Below are 17,269 nucleotides of genomic sequence, written 5' to 3' on the forward strand. Positions count from 1 at the left end.
CACTTTTTGAGTTTGTTTACCACCACTAATTAGTTTATTATCATTATTAACCTTTTTTTTCTTATTTATCGATTTATGAGTGAAATAATCGATTTCTAGTCTCGAAGTTGATAGTATAAGTACTAGGTGAGACATTAGTTTGTACATTTCATTGCGCACATTTATGTTGCCAAAATTAGTCACATCTCTTTTCGGTGAAGTGACTATTTGAAAAATTATCAAGGGTCGTCTTGACAAACTTTTTATTAATGTTTTCTTCAAACTTTGATTGCATGCCTACTTTAGGATGAGAATGATGGGTCCAACATTTGATGAATCAAGCGTCGTGCTGAAAGTTTGATAAAGTTGCATTGTCAATAAAAGAATAAATTAGATAACCAATTAAAGTTTCCAACAAACGTTTAGGAATAGACACAACTAAGAGGTTTGCCTAAAAGTAACTACCTAAAGAAAGTGCATAATAGCTCACTAATCAACCACTCTTGCACTAAGAATAAAAAACGAGGGACCAAAGTTGTTATTTTTGAAATATATAAGGACCAAAATAAATAACTTATGCATACATGGACTAAAATAAACAAAGATTGAAGTATAGGAACAACAAACATCTAGTTGTGTTCTAAACTGATTCTCGTAAGTTTATGTATGAGTAGGAAATTGAGCTACCACTTTGTAACTCAACCGCATAAGGTTGAAGGTTAGAAGAAAGAGGATTTGTGAAGGACCTATGAATGTGATCGTTAACACACTCTGACCCAATAGAGTTAGAAGAAAGAGCTTTGAAGATAGCAAATGAAGAAAAAGAGATCTTGAGATCTATAGTGAATTGAGCACAAAGCCTATTAGAAAAATTGCATATCAATAAATAGGCTACAAGGCCAAAAAGATAAAAAAAAAAATGTTTATGTACTCGATGAAATCATTGCTTGTGCTCTTGGGAAAAACTCCCCACTATTAGAATAAGTACAAAGTAACAATAAGTAGAAAAAAAAACAATAAAACTAGAAATAAAAACGTACACAATATTTATACTTCGTAAAAAAATCAATTTTGTCTGAGTAGTAAGTGTAGATAGTTGGTCGATTTTTCCAATCTTTGAAAAAACTCAAACAAAAAACTTCAAATTAAAAAAAAATTACAAAAAAGAATTCACTGTGTGAAAAATTACTACGATCAGATCACACATAATACATAAAATATTTCTTAACTTCAAATAAATACTTTTTTATAATTATCAACTTAAATATAGTACAATAGACGAGTAGGTGAATTCGATCTAAAATTTGAGTATATATGAAAAGAGAACGATGTATTGAGCAGAGGTTGTGTGTGTCTTTGTCCATATGAAAGCTCTCAACTAACTACCAATCTATCACACTCTCCACTACTTTATAAAAATATTCTTCATCCATTAATCAAAATTCATTTCCATCTTTACCCAAAACACCCTTCGTTTTTTTTTACAACAATACGTTTGGCCAGGCAATGCCTACAAGGGTAGTTTCGTCATGTATGGGTTAAATTTTCGGTTTTCTTAACTCTTAACGGTCCAACTTTGACCCTTTCTTTTTTAAGAGGAGAGGAAGAGGAAGAGGAAGAAGAAGAAAGGTTTTAGAAATGGCGGTTCCAATTTCTTCCATTGGAACATTCAGATGACTTTTTCGAGCCATTCAAAGTCTTCATAAACGCCAATTATTTTTTATTGATTGAATATGTCTTCTTCAATTCTCCTCCACTTTGAATTCAGGCCTCAAATGGTGATGGCTATGGCGCTCGATTTCCTTCTCCCGTCTTGGTTGGAGATCAAGATCACTCTCGCTACTTCTCTCTTTGTCATCTTCGCTTACTGGTTTTTTGCTTACTGGAGTGGGTTATTTGATGCTGATCGTTCTGTGGTTGATGGTTCTGGAGATGGTATTCATGTTAAGGACAAGGTCGCCTTTTTCTCCTCCTATTACTTGTGGGTGTAATGTATTTTCTGTTTGTTCATGATTTTTTATTGATTGGTGTACGTATTGATATTTGAATGCGGGTTCGTTTTGCTCGTGGTTTTGATTGAGTAGTTTCTTGCGTAACTTGATTAAGTTCATGTTTCAGTTTATGATGAAAAATTGGGTTTTGAAGGCGAATTGTATTTATTTATTGGGAGATTTTACTGGTTTAAAGATTACTGCACAGTCAACCGTTTTTTGATTTGTAACTTTATATTATGAATGTTCGTGTTAGTTTAAGGATTGATTTCTGATTCTGAATCTTTAGGTTTTTTGCCATTTGGTGGCTTCCTGATATATGATCCTTTGAACTTTCTGGGTTTAAGAAATTACCTTGCTGATTAAATTATAGCCTCTTGTTGCTACTTTATGTGTGTTTTGTTTTTAATTCTCGTATTCTAATGGACTTAGGCATTCTGTCTTTCGGTCTGTTAGTCATTGGAATTCATTTGTAATTTTGAAATTTTGTTATCCATCAAAACTGGTCAAATCGAGCTTTCTACAAATCTAATTTGGAATCTTATTGCATGATACACCACTGAAGTTCGACAAGTTGATCCTTCTTATAAGTACAAGTCTGTGTTGTAACAGATAATTCACTCATACCAATAGGAGTTAGTCCTTAATGTTGAAATTTGGGTTCTCTGGTTTTTAACCTTTGCTTCATACCAATAGGTTTGTTTACATAGCCTATTCAGCGCCGTTTGTCTTCCATTATGGTTTGGTGTGTTTCTCAGTGGTGATGACAATTTTTGCCCTGAAATTTGATATTTTCTGCAATCTTTGGATTTTACCTTCTCATTTTCCTTTTTGATAAATAATGTTTGCCTATAAAATTGCTATTTAAGTATGAATATACTAATAAATTATGTTACCAAGAATGCGAAACTTTTTTATGTATTGATTTAGAAACTATGGTCTCGTTTGATAATCATTTGATTTTTGAAAAATAAACCTATGAATACTACTCCCACATTTGAGTTCCCTTGTTTTGTTATTTGCTTTCTAGAGTGATTCCAATCTCTAAGCCAAGTTTTTATTCTTTTTGGGTTTTAGTACAACATTGTGACTCTTGGTGATATAGAAATCATATTAAATTCTTTTGTTATTACAGTCTTTTAGTGATTGTTAACCATTGGAAGACTCTCCTTTGTTAGTTGTGTGGGTAGTGGTAGTCTGTAACCTTTACCATTAGGCTGTTTCTTTAGATTTCTTTTTCGGAATATGCATATGTGTTTCTTAATATATAAAAATAAATCTAAGCTAGTTTTGAAAACTGTTTAAGGTGCTTTTTAAAAGTAGTTTTTGTTTTTAGAAATTGGCGAAGAATTCAAATGTTTCTTTTAAGAGTAATGAAAACTAAGGATGTGAAGAAAAACAAGCACATTTTTCAAAAACCAAGAAAAAAAAAAGAGAAATTAATACCCAAAAGGGAAATTGTTATCCAAGAGCCTAATCCTTTCACTTTTCTGGTTTAATTTGAAATTGCTAAAAAGGAAGCATTTAGCCGCTCTGTTGCAATTGCTTGTGTTAGAAAATTCTAGATATATATTTTCTATTGATATGTAACTCTTTTGACGTGCAGTTTGCAATTCTTTTGTAGATTCCCCCTGGTCATTTAAGAGACCTTCAAAGTAATTCTGCTTATCTAATTAAGGTATGTTGGTCATCAAATGGTTGGCTCTAGTTCTTATCATGTGGATGAAGACCGGCATTGCTTTTGTCAAATATTCAAATCAAATCTTGTACTTTTGGCCTCAATTATATTTTACAACTTCATTTTTGTTATTTCATTTGGACAATGGGTTTGATTTTTCAGCTGGAATTGTTGGCTGCAAAGAATCTTATAGCTGCAAACTTAAATGGCACTTCTGATCCTTACGCTATCATTACCTGTGGTACAGAAAAGCGTTTCAGGTTTTCTTCATGTTGATCCTTTTCTGAAATTTTAACCTTTGAAAATAGTTGATGGTTTAGTGGGGATGTGAGCCGTACCTAATTGTTGGATTGCAAATCAGTTTCGCATCTTCATATGATTTGATTAATGAAGAAAGTAGGATGAGTATTATATTTTTATTATGCTAATGTTAGATGAATATTGGATGGGGATGCAGACTAGCATCAAAGAGTTTTTACTCCAAGAATGCTCATTGATAATCTTTATTATTGTTCTTATAGCTTGAATATATTAGAGATTAACCCTTTATTATTTATAAGTAATAGGATGTTAACCTACAAATTAAGTTAATCACTCAAACTAAAAATTTTAAAATTTGCAACAGTGCAGCATAAAATTCCAAAATTATTGAATCTTTTTGTTCTTATGAAATAAACCAATTTGCAATGACTATGTAAATTTCTAGATGAACCCCCAGTTGTATGTTAGTTGATTGTGCTAATTGCCCAAAATGAGAAGTAAAAGTATAATGGTAAAGGTGTTTTCATGGTGGCAACTAGCAATACAAAGCCTAATTTGACAAGATTTAAATGTTGGCGAAGACTTTATCTACAATTGTTCGTTTGGTTAGAAAAGTACTCTGTATTCTGGTCTTGAATTAATGATCATCATTGAATTGACGCTTTGTATCAAGCCATTGCTAAAGGCGAACTTACTTGGTTCAGTCTATCTCTCACAATTGGATTTCCAGGAAGGACATGGTTTCTTCTATTGCTAGAAGACCATTTGAAACCCCGTAGGAGTTGGAACCAAAGCTTGTCGTGAAAGAAACACACCCAGTGTGTTTCAACAATGGCTCAGTAGAGTAGGTGCAATAGCTTCTTTCTAATACTTTTGAAATGAGCCATTGCAATACGAGGATTTCCCTGTCAAATAGCCTGACTCAGTTTCTTTCACCTGATTTTCTCCCATAGCCTCAAATGAGGGTCAGTATGGTCTCTTTAAGATAAGAAATGACAGAAGTGTTGACTACTGGTTCCTAAAAAGGTATACGGGTGTTACTCTTCTGTGCGGTAAACATTCTTGTTCAAAATCACATCATCCCCATGGCGTCGTTTTCACTACACATCATCAATTACTTCCCTTTTAAATAATAACTTGTCCTCAAGCTTAAAGATAATGAAGTTGGGAATTTTTCTTAGCAGCTGATAAGGATTTGAAATACTTCAACAAAATATGCCTTTTTAAGCTCATTGTAGCCCCAATTCAGTAGATCGTTGAATCCTTGATTTGTTGAAAATTCAAGTATTGATCTTGAATCAATGTTATTCAGTAGGAGTAACTTCCCTTATAGTCTTAATGAACTTCCAAATATACAATTCACATAGCTTATGCTTGATTCTTGTCTTGATACCATATGATAAGACAAAGAGTCTCGTCATCTATCCCATGGTATGATATTGTCTCTTTTGAGCTTAAAGTTGTATGGCTTTATTTTTGGACTTTACCAGGATGACTCGCACCAATATACGTGTTTTCTTTGTTTATATTTTTTATCCTCTTTACCTATAATGGATGTTGAACTATCGACAATGTTTGCATCTCCAATGGGTGGCTCCTTTTTACTTGTAACCTGGTGCTGTATTACTGAAAATTTCGATTTCCATTCTCGTGCTCAATCCTGTGTGCTACTCTCTTGTCCTCTAATTATCTCTCTCTCCAGTTTCCTGAATATATGGAAAACACTTTTCTGTTTGAACCCCCTGTTGTTATTATTATTATTATTATTATTTCTTTTTTTTTTGGAATCTAGAACGATTTCTCATTGTCACCTGCTGTTTATTAGGAATGAAGTTTTTCAGAGTTCAAATGCTTTTAACATTTGCGTGTCTACTTTGTTCTCATCATACTTATTGTGGTTTTATAAATACTTTTGCAGTAATGTATCAAGATTGTGTACTTTTATGTTGCTTTCTTTTCCTTCAATGCTTGCTTTAAAATACTTCTTGCTTGGTGCAGTTCAATGATTCCTGGTTCGAGGAATCCCATGTGGGGAGAGGAGTTCAATTTTTCCGTTGATGAGCTTCCTGTGCAGGTAGCTTTGCTTGCTATAGAGACACTGTCATTGCTGGGATCTGACTTCATAGAGATACTGTCATTATTGCTAGGATCTGAAGAGATGGTTTTTGGACTGGCCTTAGGGGATCTATATTCTAAGTTTCTAACAAAAATTGAGAGAAGCAATCTATATAAACCGTCTACGTTAGCCACCAGAGGCGGGTCTAATGGTCTTTAAACTGGTAAAAGGGTAAAAAGACTTAGAGGGAACAGGTTAAGACCGTAGGGGCAGCATGCACACATACACAGTGGAAAGTATGTAATTGTAATTTATTTATTTGTAATAGGTTTACTTAAACGTTCAGATCAACATACACTAATTTGACACATTTCTTAGACATTTTACTAAAAACTAACGAATGATATAAAATTACAAACCTGTTTCAATGAGTCAAACAAATTTGCCTCACCCTTCGAATGACATACATAAGAGTTGGTTCAGATTACATTTTTAGTGTTACACCTGGTTCATGTCTGTGCTATATACTGAAGTCCAACCCAACAATTGGTCCTAACTGCCGGCCGTGCCAACTCTTTTGCCACCACCTAAACGAATTACAAGTTAACTCGGTGAACATATGATTCAGGATTGCCCACATCATTAGAGCTAACAAACTGAAATGCATGCTTGCTTCCATTGCTTCTGTTGAAGTTCAATGCTGTATTTGTAATTTACATGCCACTTATATAAAATTTCCCCTTATCTAACAGATTCATATTACAATTTATGATTGGGATATAGTTTGGAAAAGTGCGGTTCTTGGTTCTGTTACTGTTACAGTTGAAAATGAAGGCCACACGGGTGCTGTGTGGTACACATTGGATAGTCCTTCTGGGCAGGTTCTTATTCATAATAGTTCTGCTTCTTTTTGTTTCATTTTTATTTACTTTCTTCTAGCATGCATGCTTCCCTTTCTTGTATTAAGAACACTTATTAAATTTGTACATGAAATTTTTAGGTTTGTCTCCACATTAAGACCATAAAATTGCCAGTGAATGCCGGAAGGTACCATTTGTACTTTAATCTTCTTCTTGAACTATGCTTCTATTCGTTTTTGTTCTGATTTGGTCGTCCTCTTTTACTTTGCAAAATCATATGGTTATCTCATGAGAGCTGGCCGCACCTGCTAATCTAAGAAGCACCGACACTTCTAAGATGGTCAAGTGTTGGTGTCAAACACGTGTCCGACATGCTTGCTGGCATGTCAATTATTTTATTATATTATTTTCTTAATTTGGGACCTGCAGATTATGGAAGAAAAAAATGAACTAAAACTAACATTTTAAAAGCCCAAATGCCCAGCCCAAAGATAGACCATCAACCCCACATTTTAGGCTTATTGTTATTGTCTCTGTCCTTTTCTTTTCCTAAGAAACAGACCTCCCACAGCCACAATATCCCGCATTTCTCCACGCCCAAACCTCCTCACCCAAATGGTCACACCCAAACATACACGTCCAAACCTTCATGCATAAATTCATGAATTATACGGTGTTTAACTTGTTATTTTGATGTTTTCAAATGGAATATTTTACAATATGTTTATATGCACAACATATATTTAATTTTTTAATGAAAAGTAACGTGTTCCCAAAGTGTCATGTCCTACTTTTTGAAAATTGGTGCCTATCTGCTAAAGATACATACAAATGCTGGCATATAATTCGATTAAGAATTTGCATGACAGTAGGATATTTTTTATTCTCTTTTTATTTGAAGATGGAAATATTTTTATTCGGTTCCAAGTTTCATTAGAAGAATGATTTTGTACTTTATGTTGTTTATGAGAAATTTTGAATACTATCATGTCATCGAATAAATGAAATTACAGAAGGGAGAAGAGCCAATGAATTAAAAAAACAAATTTAATGGCAGTGAGTGATATGATATTGTTGCTATCAGAAAGGGGAGAATTTACACCAAGTAGAAAAATGAAAGTTGAATGATCAACGATGACATCAAAATCCATTTCCTTATCCTCATATCAACTTCAAAAAGGCCGTGTGAAGATTAGCCATAAGATTTCTTTTTCTTTACGAACTGGATGCTTGGTGTAGATAGAGTCTAATGGACTCAGAGGATCCGTAAAAATAGGCGCATCATCAATCCACTATTATTGTGGGATACACCAACTAGGGGATGAAGAAAACCGAGAATATTCCTTTATTTATGTGTTGTGTTGATAGATCCATGGCTAACTTCTCATTTGTTTCTTTATTTTTCAATATTAATAATAGTGAGACTCGTTTCCTTTTCAAAAAAAAAAACTTCTCATTTGAGAAATTTAACCTTCTTATGGAAAAATCCTCGCGGGCAGGGATGAATAAAAACCTTTGTGCAATTTGGGAGAAAGACCAAGAGGCCAACCCACTCCTCAATCTCGTTGCCCATGCAAATTCTTCAACACATATTTTTTTAAAGAAAAATAACATTGCATTTGTGATTGGTAATGGCAGCTGTACATACTTTTGGACTGATCAGAGGCTTGGAATTTTCCTCTAAACATGGCCTTCCCTAGACTTTTACTTTATCTTTAAGAAAAATGGAACCGTGGCTGATTTATGGAACAGGGAATCGACTAAAATGAGAGGTATCGTTGTTGGCAGCTATAATCTGTTACCACATGACTTTTTCCATGTAAAATTTCTCCCCTTTGACTTTTGCCAGTTTGATTGTTTGCCACCTATGATGGATTCTACTTTTTCCTGACTCCATGCCAGATAAGGTTTCCGTAATGTTATTCAATAGTGTGAGCAACTTTGGATGGGAGATAAAAACATGGATCTATAGTAGGTAGGGAGGTTGGAGAGCATGGCTTAGTGTGGGCCGACCTCCTTTGGAATTGTAGGATCTTTTCAATTATTGAGCCCCCTAACAACCTTCTCAAATATAGGCTCCCAGAGAGTACAGATATGGGGATTACTCTGAGAGGCAGTCCTAAATATGATGTATACCAAACGAGAATTTTATTAAAGTATAAAAGTTTTAAATACAATAAGACAAGTACTCTATTTATAGCGAAAACAAACTACTTCTAATCCTAATTAATAAAAAAATTAATCTTAATCCTAATTAATAAAAGAAACTAATCCTAATCTTAACCCTAATCCTAATAAATTAAGGATTTAACCACAATACCCTATTCCTACTGCATCATCTTGTATCTTCTAGCTCCATCCAAGAGTGGGGTCTTTTTTCTAAACAGAGACAAGCCTCTATATTAATAATAAATAAGACTAATGCTCAAAGTACAAGAATAATATACTAAGAGCAAAATAAGAAGAAGACAGTCTTCCAAACAAACTAAACAAAGATGAACCCAGACAAAACATATGGAAAAACGACCAACAAATGATCACAAAGTAGAAACAACGAAAGAATCAAAGCAACAAAGAGTTGAGACACTAGTAAAGATCTGAATACAAAGAAAATATGAACACTTTGATGAAAAGCGCCCACTTCAGACTGAAATTTTGATTACCACATGCTTCAATTTGAAAGGAGAAGTGGAAGTTCCTCAGATGTGCATTCTTATAGTGGGTTTTGGGTTTCACAGTTCTCTGATACTGTAATGTTTGAAAAGATATGCGGTCTCACCTTCATTAATCAAATTAGTAAGTTTACGGTCCCATAAGCCTATACAAGAATGGAAAGCTAATCTTATAAAGAACAACTAAGGAGAGGGAGGAAAACTAATGGATGTTTACCACAGTTCCAAAGGGGAACTATTTTCAATAGGTAAAGGAAATAAGTTAATAGTGGGCCTTACAACTACCACTTAGTGTTAAATTCAAATAGTATTAATAGTACGAAAAATAGACTCACTGAAGCTTACCCTCATCATTATACTCTGAAGATTAATCCATGTATTTTGGAAGAAATTTGTGTTCAGTTCATCACTTCCTCACCAAAGTTACAACAATCTCTTTCAAAACCTTCAAACTCATACGTCCATTTAGTGATCAATCCTCTAGGATAAACTATTACTTTAACCAAAGTTTGAGCAATCATGAAGTTGAAGCATGCTTAGTTGATGAAGAACCTCCTATCAAAAACTCTTTTGTCGAAGCATTTGAAAGTCTTTTCTTGATTGATGATAGAAGGAATTTAGTTGAAGTTTTGAATCCCATAGCATCAGTCATTAAGTACCCTTCAAACTCCTCCCAAATTTGATCCCTTAATCAGATTGTTGAGTATAGATGAAAGAAATCATGCCTCAATCACCACAAATTAAGATCTAATTTTGTTTCATTGGTCTTTAATGATTGTACTGTGGTGTGTAGTTTCTTTTGGTATTTCAGAGGTTTTGGTGGTTGTTATTTTAGTATTGTCTTGAAGACTTTTTCAGTTTTATTTTAAAGTTCGAAGTTTGTCAGCTGAAGTTCTTTTTGGAAGTCTTTGTGGGCTTATACTTTGGTAGTTTGGTGTTTAGCTGAGTAGGCCATCGTTGTTTCCCAAGATTATTGTTCTTCTGTTTCCCTTGGCTTCCTCCTCCTTCCGTCTCGATTGCTCAGAGCTCATCATTCTTGGCCTTTATTTTGCTCTTATGTTTGGATTATTCTCGGTTCTTCATGAAGGAGATTTATTCCCTTTATATTCCTTTTTATTTGTTTTTTTATTTCTTCGATGAAGCTTTGTGTGTTCAGAGCACTGGTCTCTTTCACTATTTCAATAAAGTTCTCTTGTTTATTGTTTCAAAAAAAAAAATATTGACTCTTGAATGTCATTTTTTAAGAAGTGTTATTAACAAATGGTGGTTTTTATTTATGATGAAAATCTATGAACATTGTATCTAAATATTTTAATGACTGTCTTCCAGCCCAGTTAATGGTTATGCTGGAGCAAATCCCCGAAGAAGAATTTCTTTAGACAAACCAGAGCTGACAGTGGTACATCAAAAGCCGGGGGCTCTTCAGACAATCTTTGAGCTTCTACCTGATGAGGCTAGTTTCTTAAAACCACCGTTGTTTTGAAAATGATTGATATGAATATTCCTTTTCATTTTCTAAATAACTAAAACATTTACGGTTTCCGTTACTTCTTAAGCGTACCTAACAGACACCATTTTCCTTCAGATTGTCGAGCATAGTTTTTCTTGTGCACTTGAGAGATCATTCTTGTACCATGGTCGTATGTATGTCTCTTCTTGGCACATTTGCTTCCACTCAAACATCTTCTCCAAGCAAATGAAGGTTAGGAACGTTTTAATGATTAATTTTTGTGTTTGTTGGCAATTTCTTGTCTTAAATTAAACTTCTAAAAAAATTAGATTTCTTGTTTCATATTATGTTTATTTTCTTTTTTCTTGACAGGTGGTTATACCACTAGGAGATATTGATGAAGTATTTTCTGCCTCCCTCTTTCTCTCCATAATAATTTCTGTTTTCTTATAAGAATTATTGTGTGTGTATGACGGAATCTCTTTTGATTGAAGATACGAAGGACTCAACATGCATTTATCAATCCTGCTGTAACAATTATTCTTCGCATGGGTGCTGGTGGGCATGGTGTACCTCCGTTGGGAAGTCCTGATGGTCAGTACCTTTCTATACTTGACAGAAACCTCGTTATGTCACAAAATATGAGTTGAAATTACATATTTCAAGCTTGTCAATTTCAAATTTCCTTGGTGAAACTGTTGTTTCTAATTTGTAAGCTTCCTGGTGGTGGTTGGACTGTGATCTACGGAAAAATTATTAGAAGTACATGAAATGTTTCTTTTTGTTTGTAAATCTTGATTATGCACCTAGATGCTTCATTATCTTTCCTCACTTTCTCATTTCATTTCCAGGTAGGGTCAGATATAAATTTGCATCATTTTGGAATAGGAACCATGTGGTTAGAGCTTTACAGCGCTCAGTGAATAACTTCCGTGAAATGCTGGAAGCTGAGAAGAAGGCACGTTCCTTAGACCTTAGGTTTTTCTTTCCGTTGAAGATACTTCTTGTTGTTTGTGCTCTATTTATTTATTTACCTATTTATTATTATTTGTTATAAGAATGACTTCAAACTTGGAAATGTAGTACCATCGGAACCTGACTTGAGCATATCATATAAATCTTGAGATGTTTTAGTAATCTAAACAGATTTATTCTCTTAAATATATGTTGGGGAATTGAGTCTTGTTCTATGATCTCTTTTTAAGGCCTCTGCTTCATTCTCTTTACAAGATATTTATTTGAAATAGGGATGCATTTATCTTTCCTTCGAGTAATAATCTATTTCTTTAAAAAAATGATATTAGTAAAAAAGGTAACCTTATTCTTTGGAAATATGCTAAATTCTTGTAAAGCTTAGTGAATTGGGAAGTTAGTTGTAGAGCTGATTAGTTCTTAAGGCCTAGTGGTAGTATATGTTTTTTCTTCATTTTTTTTTTCGAATTTGTGTAAAATATCATTTTAAATGGAACAAAACAGTTGTTGATTTTAATCTCGTTTCAGGAGAAGGCTGAGTCAGCACTACGTGCACATAGTAGCTCTGTCAGAGTAAGTGAAACTAAGGAAAAGATCCCCGCTGATGATTTGCCCAAAAGTAAAAATACTCAAGCATTCCTTAAAGAGGAAGTTCTTACAAGCATACACAATGTACGTATCAATTCTTACCATCTAAGCCTTGAAAACCCATTATCCTACAATGAGCTCGGTCTCTGTTGTCTTCTGTTTCTTCAGGGTGTTTTCCCGTGCTCTCCTGAGCGGTTCTTTTCTACGCTGTTGAGTGATGGATCAGGTTACACGAGTGCTTTTGTAGCAAAAAGAAAAGATACAAATCTAGTTGTAAGTAGGAAACTCTCTCGTGTTTTTTTTTTTTTATGGAACCTGTAACTTCCAAAGCAAGAACAGTTATGTTTTGGATTGTGCTACTACTGTAAGTGTAGGTTACATATTCTCAATGAAAGTTCAGTTTCTATAAAAAGAAGTGATAGATCATGTTACTTTCCCTGGATGTAATTTCCACACTTGTACCTATTAAAAATTAAAAAAATTTCATATTTCCTACTCTGTAGTCAGAGAGGGGCCATCACCTTAATTACATACTTTCTCAGTCGTGAAATAATTTCCCAATCAAAGAGCATCGTTGGACTTTCATTGATTGCATTTCTGATGCCTTATATTTATTTTTGCTATATTCAGATGGGACAGTGGCATGCTGCAGATGAATATGAAGGTCAAGTCCGAGAGCTTACATATAGATCCCTGTGTCATAGCCCTATGTGTCCACCAGACACAGCGATGACAGAGTATCAACATGTAGTTTTATCTGAAGATAAGAAGAAATTGGTATGGCTAGGCTACTTATTTTCTTACTCAATATTATTATTTAGCCTAAACTGTTTATAGTGATTAAACTGCATTTGGCTTTTAATATTCTTGTAATTCCTTGATACCATTGTCATCATTTTTCTGTTTCACGAGAAACTAAATATAATATTGAGGGAAAATGTACAAAATATCACGAAGTTAAAAAAACTTTGATCAAACTCTTACCAGTGTTTTAAAAGATGTACAGAGACATGCTGGAGTCTAAGCGCTCTTAGGTAGGTGGGCGGAAACAAGTGCCTTTTATTGAAGCTTTAAGGTGCAAACCGCAGCTCCTTAGGGCTTCTTTGTTCATTTTTTAAGAAAATAACTTTTCACTTTGTTATGTAATTTCCACCAATAGCGACAGATAGAATCCTTTGCAAACTTAAGTATGTGACTGGGAAACATGTATTACAAATCAAACCAAGATCATGAATACAAAACAGTCTAATGACTGAATCTTACAAAGAAACATATACTACAATTCTCCTAGATGAGATTGTTACAAATATGAGATTTATTGTTTTATTTCATCTTTGAAGGGTAACTTGTAGAACAAATCTCATGGGTGGGTCTTACAGTCGAGAGTAAAACAAGAAAGAAATATAGACCACTAATTGGTTTTAAACATTTATTATGTACCGTTTTTTTTTATTTTTTTGTTTTTCACTCTTGGTAAACTTTCTTTTAAGTTTTACATGTGCCTTGATCAAAAAAATTTGGGATACCTTTGTTTTTTGGATACTTGATGTGTTTTATATCCTCTTCTAGGTATTTGAAACTGTACAGAATGCGCATGATGTGCCATTTGGGGCGAACTTTGAGGTGATCAATTTTTTTAGCATATGTTCTCTACTGTGTTTCTTTGATTATAAAAAGAAGTCAGTTAGTTTTTTATTAGACTGGTGATTATGCTGCCTAAACATTTCCTCATTTTTCTAAAAAGAAAAGAATAGATGGTTAAGCCATTAGCATATGGTTTACAAGTGACTCTAGGTTAAAATATTTTAGAACGGTAAAATAGTATCACTAGATATTTTTTAAATATTTGAGATATTACAAAATGCACATGATGTGCCATTTGGAGCATACTTTGATGTGATCAATTTTTCAAGCTTATCTTTTTTGGGGTGTTTCTTGATATATTTGTCACTTTGATTATAGCTAGAAGTTAAAGCTAGAACCAGAAGTTTTTATTAGGTTCTAATTAGATTGGTGATTATGCTGCCTACACATTTCCTTATTTTCCTAAAAAGAAAAGAATAGATGATAGCATATGGTGTACAAGTAACTTTAGGCTAAAATATATATAGATCGGGGGCCAGTTGTATAATCAAATTTATAATTTAGTACTGGCGAATTACGCAATTGATCACTATTAATTGTATCTACTGCTTCAGCTCCACTGTAGATGGTCGTTGGAGAAGAATGCTGAAGACTCTTCATCTGTTGATATTAAAGCGGGTAAGTTTTAAATTCTTTTTAGGAGAGACAACTTTTGATTGAATAATAATATTTTTTTCTAAAAAAGGTCTCCAAATTACAAACTCCACAGGCCAGTGAGTTAAAAGAAATAAATAAAGAAAAAAGAACATAAAAATCTAAATAAATATAAATGATCATGATAGATAGAAGACAGAGTCAGATGGGTTGTTCCGTGGGATTAGTTGAGGTGCACGTAAGCTAGTTTAAACACTCATAGATACCAAAAAAGATATGAAAAGACATTCCAATAGATTTGAATTGAAAACTCTGCAATTGGCATTGTTAGAGAACACCATAATGAAGTTTTTGAATGAGCAAATTCAAAACGTTCAAAGCATGAAAGTTGCTTGCTAAGAAAGATCCTTTGATTGTGTTCTACCCATAATTATAAAAATGTAGCCTTCACTGCATTAGACCGTACGGTAAGTTGCCTAGAATTCAAAGATGGACCAATGAGAAGCTGCGCAGTGTTGCCTCTAAAAGTGTTATAATAAACCTATTCAAAATATTGAAAATTTGTTAAAGAAAAAAATTTGAACCAACAAAATCTGGCATATAAGAAATCGAAGGTGTTCCTCTTGTCCCTCACTGTCTTTTTGTATATACAAGCTTCATTACAGTTTTATTACTCATTCCTCCCTCCTAACCCATACAAAGAAAGGAAAAACAAAACAAAAAATCATCATCATGCAGGTCCTTACTCCTTTTCTTACAACAATTGTCAAAAATCATCAACTTTAGGAGTCACAATATCTTCCAGCTCAGTGATATAGCATTTATCCATTGTTTATCAGAATTTGGAACCAGTTCAGAAGCTTGTGAAAGTTTCTCTTTCTATTTCTGTAGCTTCTCTTCCAATTGGAGAGGCCTTTTGTAATTTCCATTTGTTGTAATTTATTTTTTATTTTCCAAAAAAAAAATGAAAATTTAGCTTCTCTTAATTAACAAACGATGTTCTTTTCTCTGGGGCACAGGTGTACATTTTAAGAAATGGTGTCTGATGCAATCCAAAATAAAAGCTGGAGCGATGCTTGAGGTTTGCATTCTTTTTTCTCGTTTCTTTATGGTTTCATCCATCATTCCCTCATTGTTTTTCTTGCTCTAGTTTTCTTTTAGGCTTGGATTCTTAAACTTCCAAATACTTTACTTTCATTTAGTTTCAGATTAGTTTTGTTCTAAATGCTAAGATGATAACTAATTACAGTACAAACGAGCTGTGGACCTGAGGTTAGAGGTTGCCCTAGAATATATGAACTCTAATACTTCTGGAAATGAAACTGACAAAGTCGCATCGGCTCCATCGGAAGCTCAAAGCTCTTGATGATTTCCACCAAGGTCAGATCAGACTCCTCCTATACAATACACACTGTTACAATGATATTCTCTCAAAAAAAAGAAAAAAAAAGAAATTAAAACAAATCTTCTTCTTTGAATAAGTTCTCTTAAAAGCTTTGGCGTGTGGAAACAAGTTTCGTATCAGAATAAGTTCTTTGGTTAATAGATTTTGTTTTGATTTTTCACCCTGCCTCCTTAGGAGACTGGTGGTGTGTGTTGTGTTTATGCCAACTTAAAAAGTGATCTCCATGTGGCCCTCTCCCATTGTTTGTTCAAGAAACTACCGAATCTTCAGCTAACTCAGAATGTTGTTAACCGCTCGTTTACTTTATAAAGTGATCTAATTTTCTTTACAAGTGTTCGAACTACCTACTTTATTCACTCTTCGTTTATTTTCGTGGAACAACTGTCTAATTTATGTTACGATATTGAGTCATTTATTTTAGATTTGATAAAAACTTAACCATTTTGACCTTTAAAGCAATTTTACAAAATTATCCTTTTAGTGTTCTCTTCTCCATTCTTTCGATCTCTCTTTTTCTTTTTCTTCCTCCTCCTGCTACTTCTCCATGGTGCTCGTCTCCTCCAGCTCGATCGACATCCAACCAACTTCGGCAAGATCATGCAGGCTTCTTCTTCTCTCTCCCTTTCTCAGTTTGTGTTGTAGGAGACCAACTTTTCAAGAGTGAGATCAAGCGAGATAGGGAGAGAGTAGAGCCATTTGTGGAAAGAAAAGGAAACGAGAGAACGGAGAGAATGTAATTTTACTTAGAGTTCTGTGTTCGTAAAGGATAAAGGCAACTCTCATTCTTTCTTCCCAATTTGGGTCATTCCTACAAAAATCCCCCAGCAAAAGAAAGAAACTTTGCAAATTGAAGAGACATACCATTTGCAAATACAACTATCATCTCAAATTATTTATAAATAATTTAAATCCCATAAGTTATGTTGTATTTACCATCTTTTTAAAATGTTATTATACACTTAATTATTCCTCCTAAAAATGAAATACATTGTTATCATCTTAAAATGTTCAAATACATATTCATTCCCTTTCTTCAAAGTAAAACTAATAGAAAGTTAGCTGCCATGTTAAAAACAATCATAATAGAAATTAGGACAAATTATGAATTAAATTTTTTAC

The 17,269-nt window shown here is 33.7% G+C and overlaps 1 protein-coding gene across 1 annotated transcript; it reads left to right on the forward strand.

The window, feature by feature from the left end:
* The first annotated feature begins 1,566 nt into the window (after positions 1-1,566).
* On the forward strand, positions 1,567-16,195 carry LOC101218736 (BAG-associated GRAM protein 1). Its single transcript, XM_031884009.1, has 19 exons — positions 1,567-1,652; positions 1,748-1,934; positions 3,595-3,648; positions 3,811-3,908; positions 5,908-5,983; positions 6,718-6,846; positions 6,966-7,012; positions 10,827-10,950; positions 11,083-11,199; positions 11,320-11,349; positions 11,442-11,541; positions 11,799-11,905; positions 12,448-12,591; positions 12,676-12,780; positions 13,138-13,284; positions 14,077-14,130; positions 14,706-14,769; positions 15,765-15,826; positions 15,995-16,195. The coding sequence occupies exons 1-19, from the start codon at positions 1,618-1,620 to the stop codon at positions 16,109-16,111; spliced, it is 1,797 nt and encodes a 598-aa protein (XP_031739869.1). The 5' UTR covers positions 1,567-1,617; the 3' UTR covers positions 16,112-16,195.
* Positions 16,196-17,269: the final 1,074 nt, after the last annotated feature.

Source organism: Cucumis sativus, chromosome 4 (assembly GCF_000004075.3).
Source record: "Cucumis sativus cultivar 9930 chromosome 4, Cucumber_9930_V3, whole genome shotgun sequence".
In the NCBI taxonomy this organism is placed as follows: domain Eukaryota; kingdom Viridiplantae; phylum Streptophyta; class Magnoliopsida; order Cucurbitales; family Cucurbitaceae; genus Cucumis; species Cucumis sativus.